We start from the raw sequence: 16,060 nt of genomic DNA on the forward strand, positions 1-16,060 counted from the left end.
CCATACTGAGATGGTCCTTTCGGCCCAGTTGATGATGTCTTAGTTATTGTGGGGGTGGAAGCTGAAGGGAGTCACTGATAACCGGTTTGGAGAATAGTAGTTAGCTATGCAAAAATTTTTAGAAACCTACCTGGTAGAAGTAGAGCCATATAAAATTGCCATTTTGGTAGGGGCGGAGTGATAATACAGCAGGTAGGGCGCTTCCCTTGTACACAGCTGACCCGGGTCTGAGTGCAGAGTCGGGGTAAACCCTGAGCACTGCCCCCACCTCTCAAACCAAAACTTGTCATATTTATAGCTTGAAACAAGCACCTATTGGCAGTTTCAGGGATTCAGCCTATTAGAATGTTTCCTTCTAGTAGTCCTGCCTTTTTTGGGGCGGAGTGGGGTGGGAATTGTGCCACTCCCAGCGTTGCTCCGGGATCACTCCTGTCCGTGCTCAGGAAAGAATATGTGGGTGCCAGGGATTGAACTGGCCGTGACCATGGCCTTAAGCCTGCATGATCCCTGTGCCCTTTTACCTGTACTGCTCCTTCGCCTGCGCTGCCTGTTCTTGCGCCTCCAGAGGCTCGAAAGCTGTCTTTTTGGGAAGGAAGAAGGGCGGGTAAGACTAAGGTGGATGGAAGCTTCTTGTCAGTGAAAGCAAACGGAGTGCTGAGAGTTGTGTTAGGACTGGTTCCTACAGGCTACAGTGCGCATGAAGCCCTGCCACTGCGCTTCTGGAGGCTGCAGACACAGGAGGGCCTCGGCCCCGCCTGTTAGGTCCTTGCCAACCCTGGGGCAGCACTGGCACGTGAGGACCCTCAGAACTTGACGTCTGAGCCTGGTGTGCCTCAGATTGGTCTATTTCCACGGGCTCTTTGCTTCCTTGACCTTCGGGCATATGGGAGTTGTACTCGGTCCCATCCCTGCCCACAAGCTAGGGAGTTTGATTAATGCCCAGTGAACAAGGCACTGTGGAGCTGCTGTGTTTGAGGTGGCGGAGGGCGCTGGTGCTGACTGGATCTCAGCCTGCTCATTGGGTTCCGTTGCCTGCCACCTGTGAGCGTCGCTGCAGGGAGTGTCAGTGCCCACTTGTGTAGGGGGTCTTGGAGGCCAGACTGGGCTTCTTTTCCCAAAGGCCAGTGGAACCTGCCAGGACTATTGGTTCTTTGGTAGATGTCAGATGGGATTTAGGAATTAGTGGAATGTAGGAATCAATCCAAGTTGTTTCTCAGGGTATTCCTGTTTGTGGGCTTTTGACCCAGCTCCTTCAATTTGCCATTTAACCTGAACTGTGTGGCTGCAATGATGGCTTTGGCCACATAGTAATTCAAGCCTGCTGGCTCGAATCATGTGATGTAGCAGATGTCGCGGCAGGAACTGGGCCCATATGGGAAGATGCAGTGGTGTTATCTGTAGTCTGGCTGGATCCCACATGGTCCCGCTAGGTTTCTGCTCATCTTCTCATCATGGGAATGGAACACCATTAGGATTTATTTCCCTATACTTCCCTCATTTGCAGCAGCTTAAAGGGATAGAAGCCCGATTCAGTGTGCAGTGTTTTACGTGCATCATTCTGATTGCGGTTCTGTGGGGTTTGTGAACACCATGCCCTCACAGCGTTTATGAGAAGCTGAATAGTGGTGCAAGTGATATTGCATCTCTGCAGCTCCAGCTCCAGGAAGTGGTAGACTTGGACTTGAGCTCAGGGGTATGTGTGTATGTGTGGTGTGTGTGGTTAAACACTGATCAGAAATGGACAAGTTGGGCTGGAGTGATGGCTCAAATGACTGTGCTCTGGGTCCGAGTTCTGGCACAACATGGCGCCCCCCAGCCCCTGTAGGACCACAGAACCAGGAATAGTCTCCAGAACTAATGGATGTGCCTCCACCCCCAAATAAAGAGAAAAGAGAAGAAATTGAGAAGTTGCCTGCCAACTCGATGCCAACACGGGCAAATGGAAGATTGGGAACATGATTTACCCTTAATACCTGATGCTAGGGGGTCATGAGGCTATAATGGGAGCAGCTATTTCTAGTACAGGAGCTTTCACATATTGCCCAAAGGCAGGGGAATCACCAAGAATAAAACTCCGTTTGGCAGGGAAGATCCTGCTGTTGTGGTTTGGGCGGGACCCGAACCTCCCTCCTGCCCCACAAGCCCATGCTCTCTGCCCACCTGGGCCTTTTCTGTCCTGATCAGAGCCAGTCCCGCTGCTTTGTGCAGTTTGGACACACGTGGACCAGGGACCCTGCCCTCCTTCCTTTGTATGAGCTGAAGCTCAAGCTGAGCAAGTTGCACTGGGCTGGACCCACTCTCCAGTGCTCCTTGGTGCCGTCTCAGCAGCTTTGCTTTGCACTTTGCTCTTGTTTTCTTCCTCCCTGTCCTGGAGGGGGACACGCCACTGGTGCCTGGGCTCAAAGCTTCACACGGAACGAAAGCGCCTTCTTTCTATGGTCTTCATGCTTCTGCATTTAAGCATTGAGTACAGTTGAGTTCAGTTGAGTTCTGGCACTGTTGTTTCATGCTTCCTGAGAGCTGGGCACACGACAAGTTCAGATGAAGCACGTGGCTATTTACAAGGCTCTTTTGAAAGGCATTCTGCCACGGGGTAACGTGGACCAGCAAGTCACGTAGGGCCCACTGTGTGCTCTGGTTGCTTGTAAATAAAGATTTATTGGAACCCAGTCATGCCCATTTGCTCATCAGCTGTGATAGCAGTGTGAACAGTTGACAGAGCATGTCTCCCCCGGAGACTAACATACTTATTCTCTATCCCTTTGGGTTTTTCTTTTTAGTGGGGTTTGGGGATTTGGGCCACACCTAGTGGCGCTCAGGGCTTACTCCAGGCGAGGCTCAGGGAACCATCCGCAGAGTCAGAGTCCACTTCATGCGAAGTCACTGCCTTAACTCCTGTACTATCCGTCCGGTCCTGGGCCTTAGCCAGGTTTCCCAGGCCCTGGACTACAGGGATGATTCTCCGCCCTGGTTGCAAGTGAGAATCTCCTAATGGGGTTTTAAGTGCCATCGCTGCCTTAATTGGCCTGGGTGGGGCCAGCCTTTGTAAAAGCTTTCTGGTGATTCCCAGCCTTGGGATCTACTCCTGTAGACCCAGGAGCAGGCCTGTGGCCTAGGAGGAGCCACCAGAAGTGTCTGTGGGTGGCTGGGAAAGAGTCAGCCTTATCTCCCATGAGAAAGTGCTGACCCACCCTGAATTCTTGGGGTAGGTGGTGAAGCCTTGACCTTATCAGTCATCAGTCCTGCCAACATTCTTTCGGAGGCTCCCAGCCCATCCCACCGCCAGGGCCTCCCATTGGCTGTCTGCTCCAGGCTTTCTCATCTCCTATCTAGGTTAGGGTAAGGGCCACAACCCCGGCCCTCAGCCTTTGTTTTCCTTCCTGCAGGCATGTTGGAGCAGGCCGGAGGAAAGGGATCAGGGAACACTTCACAGGCATTCATTGGCCGGATTCAATCTGGAAGGCCGTCCACTAGGAAACCCCCCCCCCCGGTGCTGGTCCCCCAGGAGACCTTTGTTGGGTGGGACTGGGCGGCAGCTTGTGTCACTTCTGTGGTCAGCCCTCACTGAATGTTCCAGTCCTTGGCATACGGCACGGCACCTTGGAACAGAGCGTTATGCTGTCTTTTGTTGGCCTGGATGGTTTCTCATGTTCTTATGTGGCTGGTAATTAGCTCCCACTGTGGGGACTGGGGCCCTGGCTCCTCTGAGCAGCGTGTCCAAGTCTTCATGCCTGGAGGTGCGTGAGGTGTGTGGGGGGTGGACACTGCCCACAGGGTGTATTTGAAGAATGCGGCCTGGTCTTTAGCAGGTAGAGAGATAAACAGACCCCTTTCTGTAACCCTTTAGTGGACATCCAGGCTGAGCTCTGGAGTCGACAGCTTGCCGAAGCCAAACCTGTCGGGGCAGCTGCCCTCGGGGCTGTGCATCCTGGCACGGGTGAGCTGGCCTGACCCACAGGTGCCCAGTTCTCCACACGAGGACCTCGACTGCCGACGGTATCGTGTAGGCCGGTGCCGACCCGTGTCTTGCCTCTCCCGAGTCTCTCCCCCAGGCCCTCTGATGAAGTCAGTGTGGAAGGCCCCTCTCTCAGCAAGGCACCAGGGCTGACGTGCCATGACCTGGTCAAACCACTGCGTCACTGTCACACTCAGGCTCTACCCGCTCTGCTGTTCAAGTGAGAAGAAAGATCTTATTTACCATAAACCTGGAACTGAGAGCACGTCTCGACTATTTCTCCTCTTCTGGGGGGAGCCTAGGGCCTGTCCCGGCATACCTGGTGCGAGAGATGCAGCCACCAGGGCCGTGCTGGGGTGGAGCTGGGAGCTGTTTCTTTCCCTAAGTGCAGGGAGGGGCGTGCTGTGACAGTAGGGACCAGAGCACTACGCTGTTCCCTGGACTCCAGAAATGGGTTCTGTTTCACGAGACTGTTTGTAGCAACTGAACTATGGTCACTGGAGTCAGTGCTCAAAGCTCTCCTCAGCATTGGAAGAGAAGAAAATGCTCAGAGTCTGAGATTCTTGAGTTGTCCCTGTCTTCCTTTGTCCCCGTTCTAGAAGGTAATCATCTTCAGACCCATAGCAAAGGCAACTTAAATGGTATCCAGTCAGACAGACCTCTTCATTCAGCCATTCAGGTCCGGTTCAACCGTGACAGGAAGCTCCCAAAGGAAATGGCGCCGGGCATCTGCGTGCATTCACATCTTTGCTTGCTTTCCCTGGGAGCCCGCACAGAGAACCATGGCCGAGGGTCTGGTCGCTGGTGCCTCGCCCCTCTGACTACCTCAGACAGGAGAGCCCCCATGATCTCTGCAGATACCCTCAGAGCTCCTCTGCCGACTCTCTCGGTCTCACGTGGAAGGTCTTTAAACTCAGGTTAGGAACCCGAGGCCCCCCGAGTTTCCTGTGGCGATTTCACAGAGAAGCGTTCAGGGGTTGTCTCCAGGGCTGGTTTCGTGAAGCCAGAGGGACAGGCAGGATGGAAATGCTCATATCTGACAATAGATACTGTTTGTCTAAGGAAGAATTCTGTTTTTAAAACATTTGGCTTGATGTCTCAAAAGATTGTAATTCTAAATATGAGATCTGAGATAAAGTTGGAAGACAGAGCGCTCCGCCAGAGAGTTCTTGGTGCTTGGAATTCTGCCCAACTGGGGGCTTGAAGTGGTTTTGAAAAGGAGCACTGTTCAGATGAACTTTGGATGCGCTTCTGGTTGAAGGCGGGAACTAATCTCCTTGTTTAGGTCCCTGGGTGGGTTTTCGCCATCCTTCTCAGTAGAAAGTCACAGAATGACTTTGAACGGATTACCAGTCACTGGCCCTTATCTGAACGATGTTCAGCTCCCATACCCAGATCAAAGAATCAAATGAAGCAACCGGGCCCTGCAGATGGGTGTCTGAGCCGGTGGATGGAATGAATGTGACTGGGAGGCAGGGGACACCCGCATGGGGTGAGTCACCACTACAAACAAAAGAGCATTCCCCTCACCCAGGAAGGGTTGGTGAGCAGGGCAGTGCGGCATGCAGAACCATCTAGAACAAAGCAAGGCTGAAATGAACCATGAGCAGAGGTGCTGGGGGCTGTGTCTGTGGAGAGGTGGGTGAGTCGGGGAAATGGTGCTTGGGTTGCCGCCGGCCCTGGCGAGAGACGCTTCTCCAGATGGTGGGTACCTGTAAGAGGGGTTAAAATCATTGCGCTACACAATTTGAGAAAGCAGTGAGCTGTGATGAGTGTCAGCTAAACTCGGGGAGCTGCTGCTACAGTCAGAGTGGGGGGCCTTTCTGTTCTGGCTGCAGCAGCCACTTGGAAGGAGCCTGCCCACTGTGGATGTACTTTGAGAGAGTGGCCTTAACTTTCAGTTCGTTTGGCTTCGGGGCCTCACTGGTGATACTCAGGGCTTACTCCTGACTCTGAGCTCAGGAATCAGTCCTGGCGGTGCTCAGGGGACCTTATGGGATGCTGGGCATGGAACACGGGTCAGATGCAGGCAGAGCAAGCACTCTACCTGCTGTATCAGTCCGGCCCCGAGAGCGGACTTTTGCATTGTACAAATCTTTACCCTCTTATCCCCTTGTCAAAGATGACTCACTCGGAGACGGGAGCTGTGCAAAGCTTAAGAATAAGATCTTTGTGCTGAAGCTGCTGAGCTGAACTAAAGCTTTGTGGCTCTTTCCTTGCAGTGGTTCCACATGTGCGTGCGTCCTAAAAGCAAGTGAAAATGGATTCATGCGCACGTTCTGTTTCCACAGGAGGGCAGTTTCCCGACTGTCGAACCACCCCGTGTGTGTGTGAGTGTGTGCGTGCGTGCGTGTCCGCGTGTCCACTCGCGTTGAAGCTGGGCTGTTCTGCCCTGGGTGGAGAGAGTTTAATTTCCCTCCAGCCGTGTCATTTTTGTTGGGGAATTGTGCAGATAGGCTTGGGCCAGGCTCAAACCTCCAGCGTTGGGGTTGTGAAGTGGGAAATGGTCCTCGTCCACCTGGTACTCTGCTACAGCGACCCAGAAGATCTCCTCTGTGTGTGTGTGTGTGTTTATTTTAAAGGATTTCTTCTAAAATAAACTCTTTCCCCCCCTTCTGCGTAGCCTTTTCTGGATACTCGGCAAACACGAAGTATGACCCTCACCAAATCAAGGCGGAAATTGCGAGTCGTCGGGATCGGGTGAGTTGCCTGGAGCCCCGTTTGCATTTGCCGGTGACTTCATTTATCTGGGTTCACTGCAGGGCGACCATTGTGGTCAGTGCTCAGGTTTCCGATTTCATGGACGCTTATCCCAGTTGGTGTCACTGCAGAGGGGACACAGTTTTCGTTGGCAAGCCTTATGTTGCCTGAAGAGCCACCTGCACGGCGTCCCCCGCCCCTGCCTCCTAGTTCAGCTTGGGAAGGTGTTTTGGTGCCGTCAGGCCGGGTCTGAAAGGGCTGCTCCCCTCCAGGCTGGGTCTGCCCTCTCCCTGCTGCTGCTTTTCCCAAGGAACCTTCCCACTGTGGCCTTGGAGGCGCTTCTGCCTTTCGCGGCCGGCCTGCGCCTCCTCATCGCAGCCCTTTGGCGCCTCCCTCCTGAGAAGGGACCTCTTTCCTAGAGCCTGTCCCAAAGCAGAGGACATGTCTGGGACTTGCAACCCCGGTTGCTGTCTAATCCTGAAACCAGAAGTGATCTTCCTGGCAGAGATTCTCACCTCCGAGAACCCCCTAGGCGTTTCCAGAGGCTGTGAATCCCTGCCCCAGCTGTGGGGGAAGGCGTCAGCGGTGGGCGCCTGGCCTCTGAGTGCCAGGTAGAAGCAAGGACACACTCGCTACCTAGAAAGTGTCGCACTTCAGAAAGAAAGATAGTTGCTCCTGATTTTGCCTTGGGAGCCAGGTGTACACCCCCCCCCCCCCCACGGAAGCTGAGGGAGAGAAAAGAGCCCCATGGATTGGAAATGCCTTGTGAAGGTGATCGCAGCACTAACAACCGTAGAAACACTTTTCCACAGCTTGTTTTGGGGGGGAAAATAAGAAATATGTTATCTGTCTTTAGCTTTCCAGATTAAAGCGGGAACTGACCCAGATGAAGCAGGAACTTCAGTACAAAGAAAAGGGGGTGGAGACTCTGCAAGAGTGAGTACCCCCAGGCCAAGGAGGGGCTCCCCCCTTGGGACTGCCTGTCTGTCTGTCTGTCTGCCTACCTACGTGTTGGTGTCTGGTACTTGCCCACTGTGAGACATACCAGGGCTCACGTCCTAAAGCCTCCAGGCTGTCTGCCGTTCTGCTGGGCTGAGGCTCAGTCTTCCTCAGCATGCGTCTTTGTGGAAGACACTTGGTTCCCTTTGGGGAAATAGTTGGCAAACAAGCTGAATTGAGTACTTATGCACATGCTCAAGCATGGCCATGGAGATGAGAATGCCAGTTGTGCTAGTCGTAGTTTCTCCATCTCATTCTAAAAGTCACATTTAGGACGGAGAGATAGCACAGCAGGTGAGGCACCTGCCTGCTGTGTGGGCACCCTAGGTTCAGCCTCCGGCACCCCATAGGGCTCCCTGAGCCTGCCAGGAGTGATCCCTGAGCACAGAGCCAGGAGTAACCCTGACCACTGCGGGTGTGGCCGCAAAACATAAATACAAGGTTTCATTTCAGTTTAGTGAAATGGATGTCACCAGTCCCCTTTAGTCGCTCCCTGCCCGTCACTGGGTCTGAAGTTGTACCCATATGCACCTGCTGTGGGTTTTCTTCACTTCGATCTTACTGACGTTTGTAGCCTAATGAACCTCTGTGGCAAGGCTGTGTGCCTCATAGATGCTTGGTTATTTGATGAAATTTTTCCTGTATTGAGGACCCTGGAACCTCACTGGGCCAGGCCTGAACCCTGCTGGTGAGCCATGGCGCTGAGTCTCTCCAGGTGGGTCGGCAGCAGCCCTGCAGTGCCCAGTTTGGGGGCCACAGCTGTCTCCCTCAGTTGCCCCGCATTCTCTGGAGGGCAGTGAACTCATTTCCCACAAGCAGAACCTCCGAGTCGTGGCATAAGGTGGCTCAGGAAGACCCGAAGCCTTGGAGGGAGACCCCCCCCCCGCCACTGTTCCCTACCAGTGGTGGCTTTGGGGGAGGGGGTGAGTGGCGGAGCGGGGGTGGCTCCGGACTAGCGACAAGCTTATAGTGTGGTGTCAGCTGAAGATCGAACCTTCCAGAAAACAAAATGTGCCAGGTGTTCAGCTGGCCCCTGGGCTTGGGAGGAAGGAGAACCGTTTCTTGTAGTCAAAGTCATTTCAGGACTAGGAGGAGGCCACAGTGTCCCCAGGGTTGTGGGAGCGAGACAGGAGCTGCTGTGGCGCCCGTGGGTGGTAGCCACACCATGTCACTCGCCCTCGCCAGCAGTGCTTGTCAGGCCACTTCCTGCCAGGGTATGTGGCTCTGGTGAGGGCGCTGCACTTGGCCGTGGTCCTGGATGGTGTGCTCCAGCGTTTGCCGTCGTCAGTGCTGATGGACCGTGCTGCTGTCCTGGGACAGAGGGACAGCACGTGTGGGCACTCCAGCCATGTGCATGTGTGAGTTTCCGAGGGAGCTTCCCGGTGGCTCCCACGGGCGGTGCTTGGGACGGAAGCAGCCTCCTTCGTTCTGGTCTCAAAGACCTTGCTCCATTTCCATCGGCTCGTGCAGAGTTGAACTAGCCATTGAGACATTCGGGAAATCTTTTGTAAGTCTTGCAGATGTGTTTGCCCCTGTCCGCTATCCCCTGTACTATGAATGCTAGCCTGCAGCACGGGTAATACATAAACAACCATCCCACATATTCTTACCAACACTGATTTGAGGTAGAGGCTCTGGGTTTTTTTCCAGAAACTGTTGGGTGCTTCATGCTTCCCAGAAAATGTGGAGTATTCTTTTCCAGAGCACCTCACCAGGAGTTGGGCTCCTTATAATATTTTAAACCTGACTTGTTTATCTTGGTGAACTCTCTGGCAAGCAAGGAAATCCATCATTATGCTTGGGTCCAAGTGAGGTAAAAAGAAGCTTTTGTATTTTTGCACGTCTGTGTATGTTGTTCATTTTTGTAGAGGGGCACTGGCCACGAACACAGTCTCAAGTTCATGATAGAATATATCTGTGGCCGTGTGTAACGGACACATAAAACTTCAATGATGGCAAATGTCAAACATGCCAGATGAGGGGACAGTGTACTGGAGGCTTCCCAGCCTTACTCCAACTCCTGCATCAGTGCAGTGAAGCCTGAATCATGTGGAATCTATGAACATCTCTTCTGCAGTTCTGGACTTAGCTACGCTGACTGCACCCGCATGTAATAGCACTCCAGGAAGCTTCCCCAGTTTGAGCTATGTCCGGATTGTCATGAGTGTTGGCTTGCCGTCTCCTGCTCTGTTTCTAGCCCCTCTCTCCCCCTCTCTGACAGCTGATTGGTTGAAAAAAATCGATTTGCTTTGTCCCATCAAATGTCTCTTGTAGCAGCTCTTTCTGCTCCCGTGTCACTGGAACAGGCGCTTGCTTACTGCAGCATGCTGTCGCAAGGCTGGGTCCGGCTCAAGGGTGCAGTTGTTGTCATTCAGGTGCTTAAGCATGTGACTATCTTAGGAGGAAGCCCTCAAGTGGCTTTAATGCTGCAAGGGTGGGTGCTTGGGTCCTGCTGGACCCCCCTTTTCAGAGGCTGCACCATTCTATAGCCTGCCACCAGCAGACACATGCTGCCCAGCTTTTGCCTTCCTGACAGTCTCGTGGGTGAACAATGGTATCTCAGCAGAACTTGAACTTTAATTTCTCTCAAGGCAGTTGAATAATCTTCAGGAAATGGGAGCAACATTTATGGGTAACCAAAACCTTTGGGTGAATTGAGATTACCCCCAGGCTCTGCTGCCCTCACATTTGGGGAGCACTGGAGCCAGATGCATGCACCTCCCCAGACGGGGGTGTGGGCCAGTGGGTGTGGGGCTCATTCCCGTTTCCCATGCCTCATGTCATCAAAGCTGTTCTCTACTGTGAAACCCCCAGTGCCCCTGAGTACTGGCCCGTTGGCCCAGTTGGCTTTGGGGAAGGCTATCCTGGCCCCGTTTTGTCCCCAGGCTGTTATGATCATGTTCGGTGCTCATTTGCCACACTGGCCACCTGTGCTCTGCTTTATCACTTCACATGCCACCTGGGGGCCGCAGCAATAGGACAGTCAGGAAGGCATGCTTTCCGTATCTTCGTATGCTTTACATGCGTGCGTTGCATGCACGTTCAGTCTGTGGCACTGTGAGGAATAGTCCCTGAGCACAGAACCAGGAGGAAGCCATGAGCACTGCTGGATGTGACCCATACTTCCCCCTCCCAAATAAATAAAATCCTATCCAGACTTGAGTTGGTCCCCAACTCCCACCCTGTCTGGTCTCTTCCAGTCCTCGGGGGCCATTGTTCTGGGATCAGCCGCTTGGTGCGCACGTGTGAAATTTGTGCCCCGATTCTCACACACCTCCCTCCCCCTCAGTCTCCCGCGCCTGCCGTGCAGCCTGCCCTGTTCTCCATGCTGCATGGGACATGGATTTGGCTTTGTTCCCAGCCAGTCCTTAGAACCCCCGCAGTTCTGGGCCCGGGATGGGGCGCAGTGGCGGCTGTCACACTGCTCCAGGGCGTGGGACCTTCCCGGTGTCACTGCAGGGATCTCGTCCATGTCTCGCCGTGCTTTCCTCAGAATCCTCCCCTGGCACGGCTGCATGTGCACCCACAGGTCCAGAGGCCGCTTTCATGAAGCCCCCGGCCCTGTGCCCTTCATGCTTGGGGGCTTCCCGGGGGACAGGCAGCCAGGAAGCTAAGCCATGTGCCCTTTTAGTTTTGGTTTTGTGCCAAGAGCCTATGGTACTCAGGGCTTACTCCTGGCTCTGTGTTCAGAGATGATTCCTGGAGGACCTGGGGGCATGAGATGCCAGGGATCAAACCCGGTTGGCCGTCTCCAAGGCATATGGCCCACCACCGCTGGGCTATTGCTCTGGCCCCAGCCGTATGTCTTCTGAGGCCAGCCACTTGGCCTGTGGGGATGGAGTGCCAGGGGAGAGCACTGTTCAGGGAGGATCAGGAGCACACACAAGTTTCCTCAGACAGCGCTACAAGACCAACACTTGGGGGACAAGTCTGCGGTGCCCTGTAGGACCTGCTGGTGGTAGAAAGCTGGCGGCTACTTTGGGACGTGCCTCCCAGGCCCCGAGTGAGAGGGCGGTGCGAAGGGAGAAGAGCCTCATTCTCCTAGGCCTCCCTGGCAACTCTTGCTGCAAGATGGCGGCTTGCTGTGCACCTCTCTCCTCCTCCTTGGAAGTTTGCTTTGGTTTTGTTTGGGGGCCATACCTGGCAGTACTCCTGGCAGGGCTCGGGGGACCATGTGGGGTGCTGGGATCCAATGTGAGTCAACCATGTGCTAGGTAAGTGCCCTGCCTGCATGGCACAATGGCTCCATGGGGGCAGAGCTGGCGCAGGCCCCTCCAGTCGGCCTTCGAATGGGACGGCGGCCCGTTTTGCTCCATCTGTCTCCGTGCTAGCCTGCCCTTCAGAAGCGACCCGCAGGCCCATGGTAGGGCTCAGAGGTAGAGCACAGGCTGTGCACGCATGAGGTCCCGGGTTCTATCCTTGACACGCCTCCCTCCAAAACAAATCAAATCTGACGGTGAAGAGCAGCAGCTGAGTTTCAGTTGCTCTTTGGCGAGCTGAGTGGATGGTCTTTGGGTTCGACGTGGTGTGAGTGTAGGGGCCTGACTTGGGTGTGGCTGACTCTGGAGGGGCCTTGTGGCCGCACCTGGGGGAGTGTATGCGCTCATTACTGGGGCTGCTGTAGTGCCACAGTTAGGCAACTTAGGCACATGAGAATTTTTTCCAGATGGTTCTGGAGCCTGGAGAGCTGAGCTCGAGGTGCCTTAAACAGTCACACCTGGTGACCAGCCAACTTCTTGGTTCAGAAACGGCCACCTCACTGTGTCCTCACACAGTAGAAGGGGTCTCAGACCTGCCATTTGTGGGGTTCCACACACCTGACTTGGTCCCCTCCCACAGGCCCCTATACTGGGCCACAGGATTGCAGATGTGAATTTGGGGGCACTGGTGTTCAGGGCTCAGCATTTCTTAGTTTCCTTTTCCTTTCCGAGATGCATTTATGCTGGCTTTGGCCCTTAGAGGAGGGACAAAGAGCCGCCTTCGGGTCATTGCTCCATGAGTGATGGTTTCGATCCGGTCCTCACACAGAGGAATATCATCCAGTAACCTGGCCTTTGTTTGGGGACCCACCGCCGCAGTGCTCCTCCTGGCTCTGCGCTCGGGGCTCAAGGGGCCATGTGGTGCCAGGTCTCGAACCTGGGACTCCAGTTTGCCCGTGCATCTCCCCAGGCCCTCAGACTTGTGACTCCCCCTTCCATTCTCACTGACACAACCTTCGGAATGTGTGGGACACTGCACAGTGGGGGCGCCCAAGCCCTATGATGGTACCCCCCTTCACAGGTTCACCCACGGTGTGGGGAAAGGCTACTGCTCAAGGAGGCTAGGCTTTGTGCTTCTCTGGGGGGCCGCATCTCTCTGTTGGAGAGAGGCCGGCTCTGGGCCCGGGGCTTCAATTCCTCTTCTCCCGGGCATCTGAGCCAATGGATGCTTTTCCCCGGCGGGAGCTTCCTCCTAACTGAAAGCCTGATGTTGAGAGGCTGCTGGCGTGAGCCCGCAACTCCAGGCTTGCTGAGGGCTGCATGTGGGCTCTGCGGCCCCTCAGAGCCTACAGGGATCGCTTGCCCAGGGTCAGCAGGTGGGTTGCAGCCTGAAAGGTGGCCGGGCCTGTGTTTGCAGCTAGGTTGGGTGCAGCGCTTTCCTTTCTCGACATGGTGTTGTCGGTGATGGTACATTTGCTGTGTTTGGGAAGATGCTCGTTCCCTTAGCACACAGGCAGCTGGCTGGCTGTTCTGGAGAAGCCCACCTTCCTGGCCTGGGAGTCTTTGGGTGGAAATGGTGGAGCCCTTTCCAGCAGACTGCTTCAGCCTCTGTGTTTGTGGCTGATGGTGTCAAGGGTGGTGCATCGGAAGGACTCTCGGCGGAAGAGGGGTCGTTCCTAGGCCAAGGTGTCTTGACTTGATCTGCAAGAAGTGTTGGCCGCTCCTTGCATTTTTGCCCTGTATTGTGTGCTTGGTAATCCACAGAGCAGCTGAAATGGTATTTGTGGAGCCCCAGGAGACGAACAGCCCCGGACAAGGGGTGTCCCTTGCAGCCCGCCCCGAGTGGGAGCCGAGTCGGGTTCATTGGTATCGGGCGTGGCTTGTTCTTCAATGAGGGTTCTTGATCACAGAATCTTTTTATTGTTAATTCTCTGGGCACTTAGAAGTGTGTGCAGAGGGTGGAGTCGGGGCTAATTATAGCTATTATATAACATGCAGTGGCTAATAATAGTGCCAGAAGAGGCTCCCCAACCCTGCTCCTAAACTCTGGCGGACGGATGTTTCAGCTGTGGGCTCAGCTTGGCAGGTGCCCACGGACCTGTGCCATCAGCTGGATTTGGATCTTTGTCCTACACCTGGCATCTCTGCCAGGTCACCAAGTTCAGGAACACGAAGCCCCCCTGTCGGGGCTCAGGATGCTCCAGGTGCACCTGTCGCCCCTGCCTGGAAGACGACTGGCAAGCAGTTTTCTGGGGGAGGCAGACTTGGTTGTGTTTGGGGCTACTCCCAACTTAATGCTCACCTTGGGCAGTGCTCAGGGTACCATGCAGTGCCGGGATTTGAACCTGGACCCCCCGCAGAGCAGAGGCCCTGGCGCCGGTTCGCCCTTCTCAGTGAGTGCAGCTGCAGTTTTCCTGGGAGCAGTGACTTGTGGCTGGAACTGGAGAGTGATCGTAAAGGACTCAGCAACTTCTATTTCCATATGTGCCACGGCATGTCAAGTCGGCGTTTACCTGGGAGTGCTAATCTCCAGCAGTAGTATGTGCCGTGCAGCTGCCGAGCGAGCTCTCCCTTCCATGGTGTCAGGAGAGGGGAGCAGCTGCTCTGGTACCCCTGTGCAGCCACGATGGAAGTGAGGTTGGGGGAGGGAACGTGACTTCCGTGGGTGTCATCTGAACTCACCCACACGGGGATGGTTTTGTGAGTGGCCAGTAAGGAAGCGTGGGCTTTCTTTGTGAGGGCTCAGATTTGTAGGATGACATGGGAGAGGCAATTTAGGAGCAGAACCCGTGTAGTGGAACTGAAGCATAAGGTAAGGTTTTGCAGAAGAGGTGTTTGCTCCATTTCCTGAAAAAATGATGCCGTCTTTGTTAGCACCAACAGTTTCTGAGTTCCAGGACTGAGGTATCGAACACATGATAAGGATGTTGTACCAGAGCGAACTGGTTTTGGAAGGCCAGAGCCAAGCCTTTGCCATCACCCAAACCAGGCTTGCTCCAGGGCAGAGGGCATCACTCACAGCCAAATCCTACCTCTTGGGTTTACCTTGAGAAGGGACGATGTACAGGCTCTGTATTTTTTACCCCCAAACACTGAGAACACTTAGCAATGACTTTTATATTGAGGTAGACTTGACCACTGTTTGCCACTATTTCCTTTTCCTTTACTTTTTGGCCTTTTGGGTCACACCTGGCGATGCTCAGGGGTTACTCCTGGCTCTGAACTCAGGAATCACTCCTGGTGGTGCTCCGGACACTATATGGGATGCCGGGGATCAAACCCAGGTGGGCCACATGCAAGGCAAATGCCCTCCTCGCTTCACTGTCACTCTGGTCCCATGTTTGCTACTGTTTCTTACCTTTCTCAGAAGCTTTTGAGTTCATTGTTGTTTAATGGAATGTTGGTAATCTCCACCCCCCCCTCCCGGAGTGACTCTTACCTTTCTTTTCTAACCAGAATTGATCGGAAGATGTCAAATGCTCACACCAACTACAAAGTGGATGAGGCTCAGGCCATCATGAATGAACTCCGGACCATCAAGAAGGCGATCTGGACAGGCGAGAAGGAGAGGCGGGACCTGATGCAGGTAACTCATCTGCTGCCACCTGCTCCAGCCTCCCTCTCCAGACATTGTTTCCTTCTAGAGCCTTCCTAGATACAGAATCTTTTTATTAGCTGGGTTTTTTGCCTGTTAGGGCCTGAGTCTGTGGTATGAGTGTTTGTGCTTGCAGAGAAGGACATATTGCAGAGTACATGGTCAGTTTCATGGCTACTTGGTGGCGTAACCAAGTGCCACCCAACTGGTGACTTACACAGCAGAAATTTCTTCTCTGGAGTCTGGAGGACATATGTTTGTGGAAAAGGTGTTGTCCATGTTCCTTTTGAAGGCCTGCATGAAGTATCTTCCTGGTCTCAGCCCTCACTTCAGTCACTGCTGTCACTGCCACGTGTCCCTTGGCCTATAGGCATATCCCTGCCATCTCTGCCTTAGACACACCGTGTTCAGTCTCCTCTCCTCAGACCTCTAGTCACTGCATTGGAGTCCACAGTGATGCACCCACCATGCCCCGCACTAACCTCATGTCACCTTCAGAGACCTCGGGTTCCTGGTTTTGGATAAGTTACCTGCATCAGGTCCCTCCAGCCTGTCTCTGTGGATGATGTAATCCATGCCCCGAGCGTGGTATACAGCAGCCATTGCTCAGGT

General features: G+C 54.1%; 1 protein-coding gene across 1 annotated transcript in view; it reads left to right on the forward strand.

The window, feature by feature from the left end:
- WWC3 (WWC family member 3) overlaps nt 1-16,060 on the forward strand; it is an 82,845-nt gene that overhangs the window by 36,813 nt on the left and 29,972 nt on the right. The window contains exons 4-6 of the mRNA XM_055120840.1: nt 6,579-6,655; nt 7,512-7,591; nt 15,310-15,439. Of these exons, the coding sequence (XP_054976815.1) occupies nt 6,579-6,655; nt 7,512-7,591; nt 15,310-15,439 (287 nt within the window). The remainder of the gene's footprint in view (nt 1-6,578; nt 6,656-7,511; nt 7,592-15,309; nt 15,440-16,060) is intronic.

Source organism: Sorex araneus, chromosome X, assembly GCF_027595985.1.
Source record: "Sorex araneus isolate mSorAra2 chromosome X, mSorAra2.pri, whole genome shotgun sequence".
Lineage (NCBI taxonomy): Eukaryota > Metazoa > Chordata > Mammalia > Eulipotyphla > Soricidae > Sorex > Sorex araneus.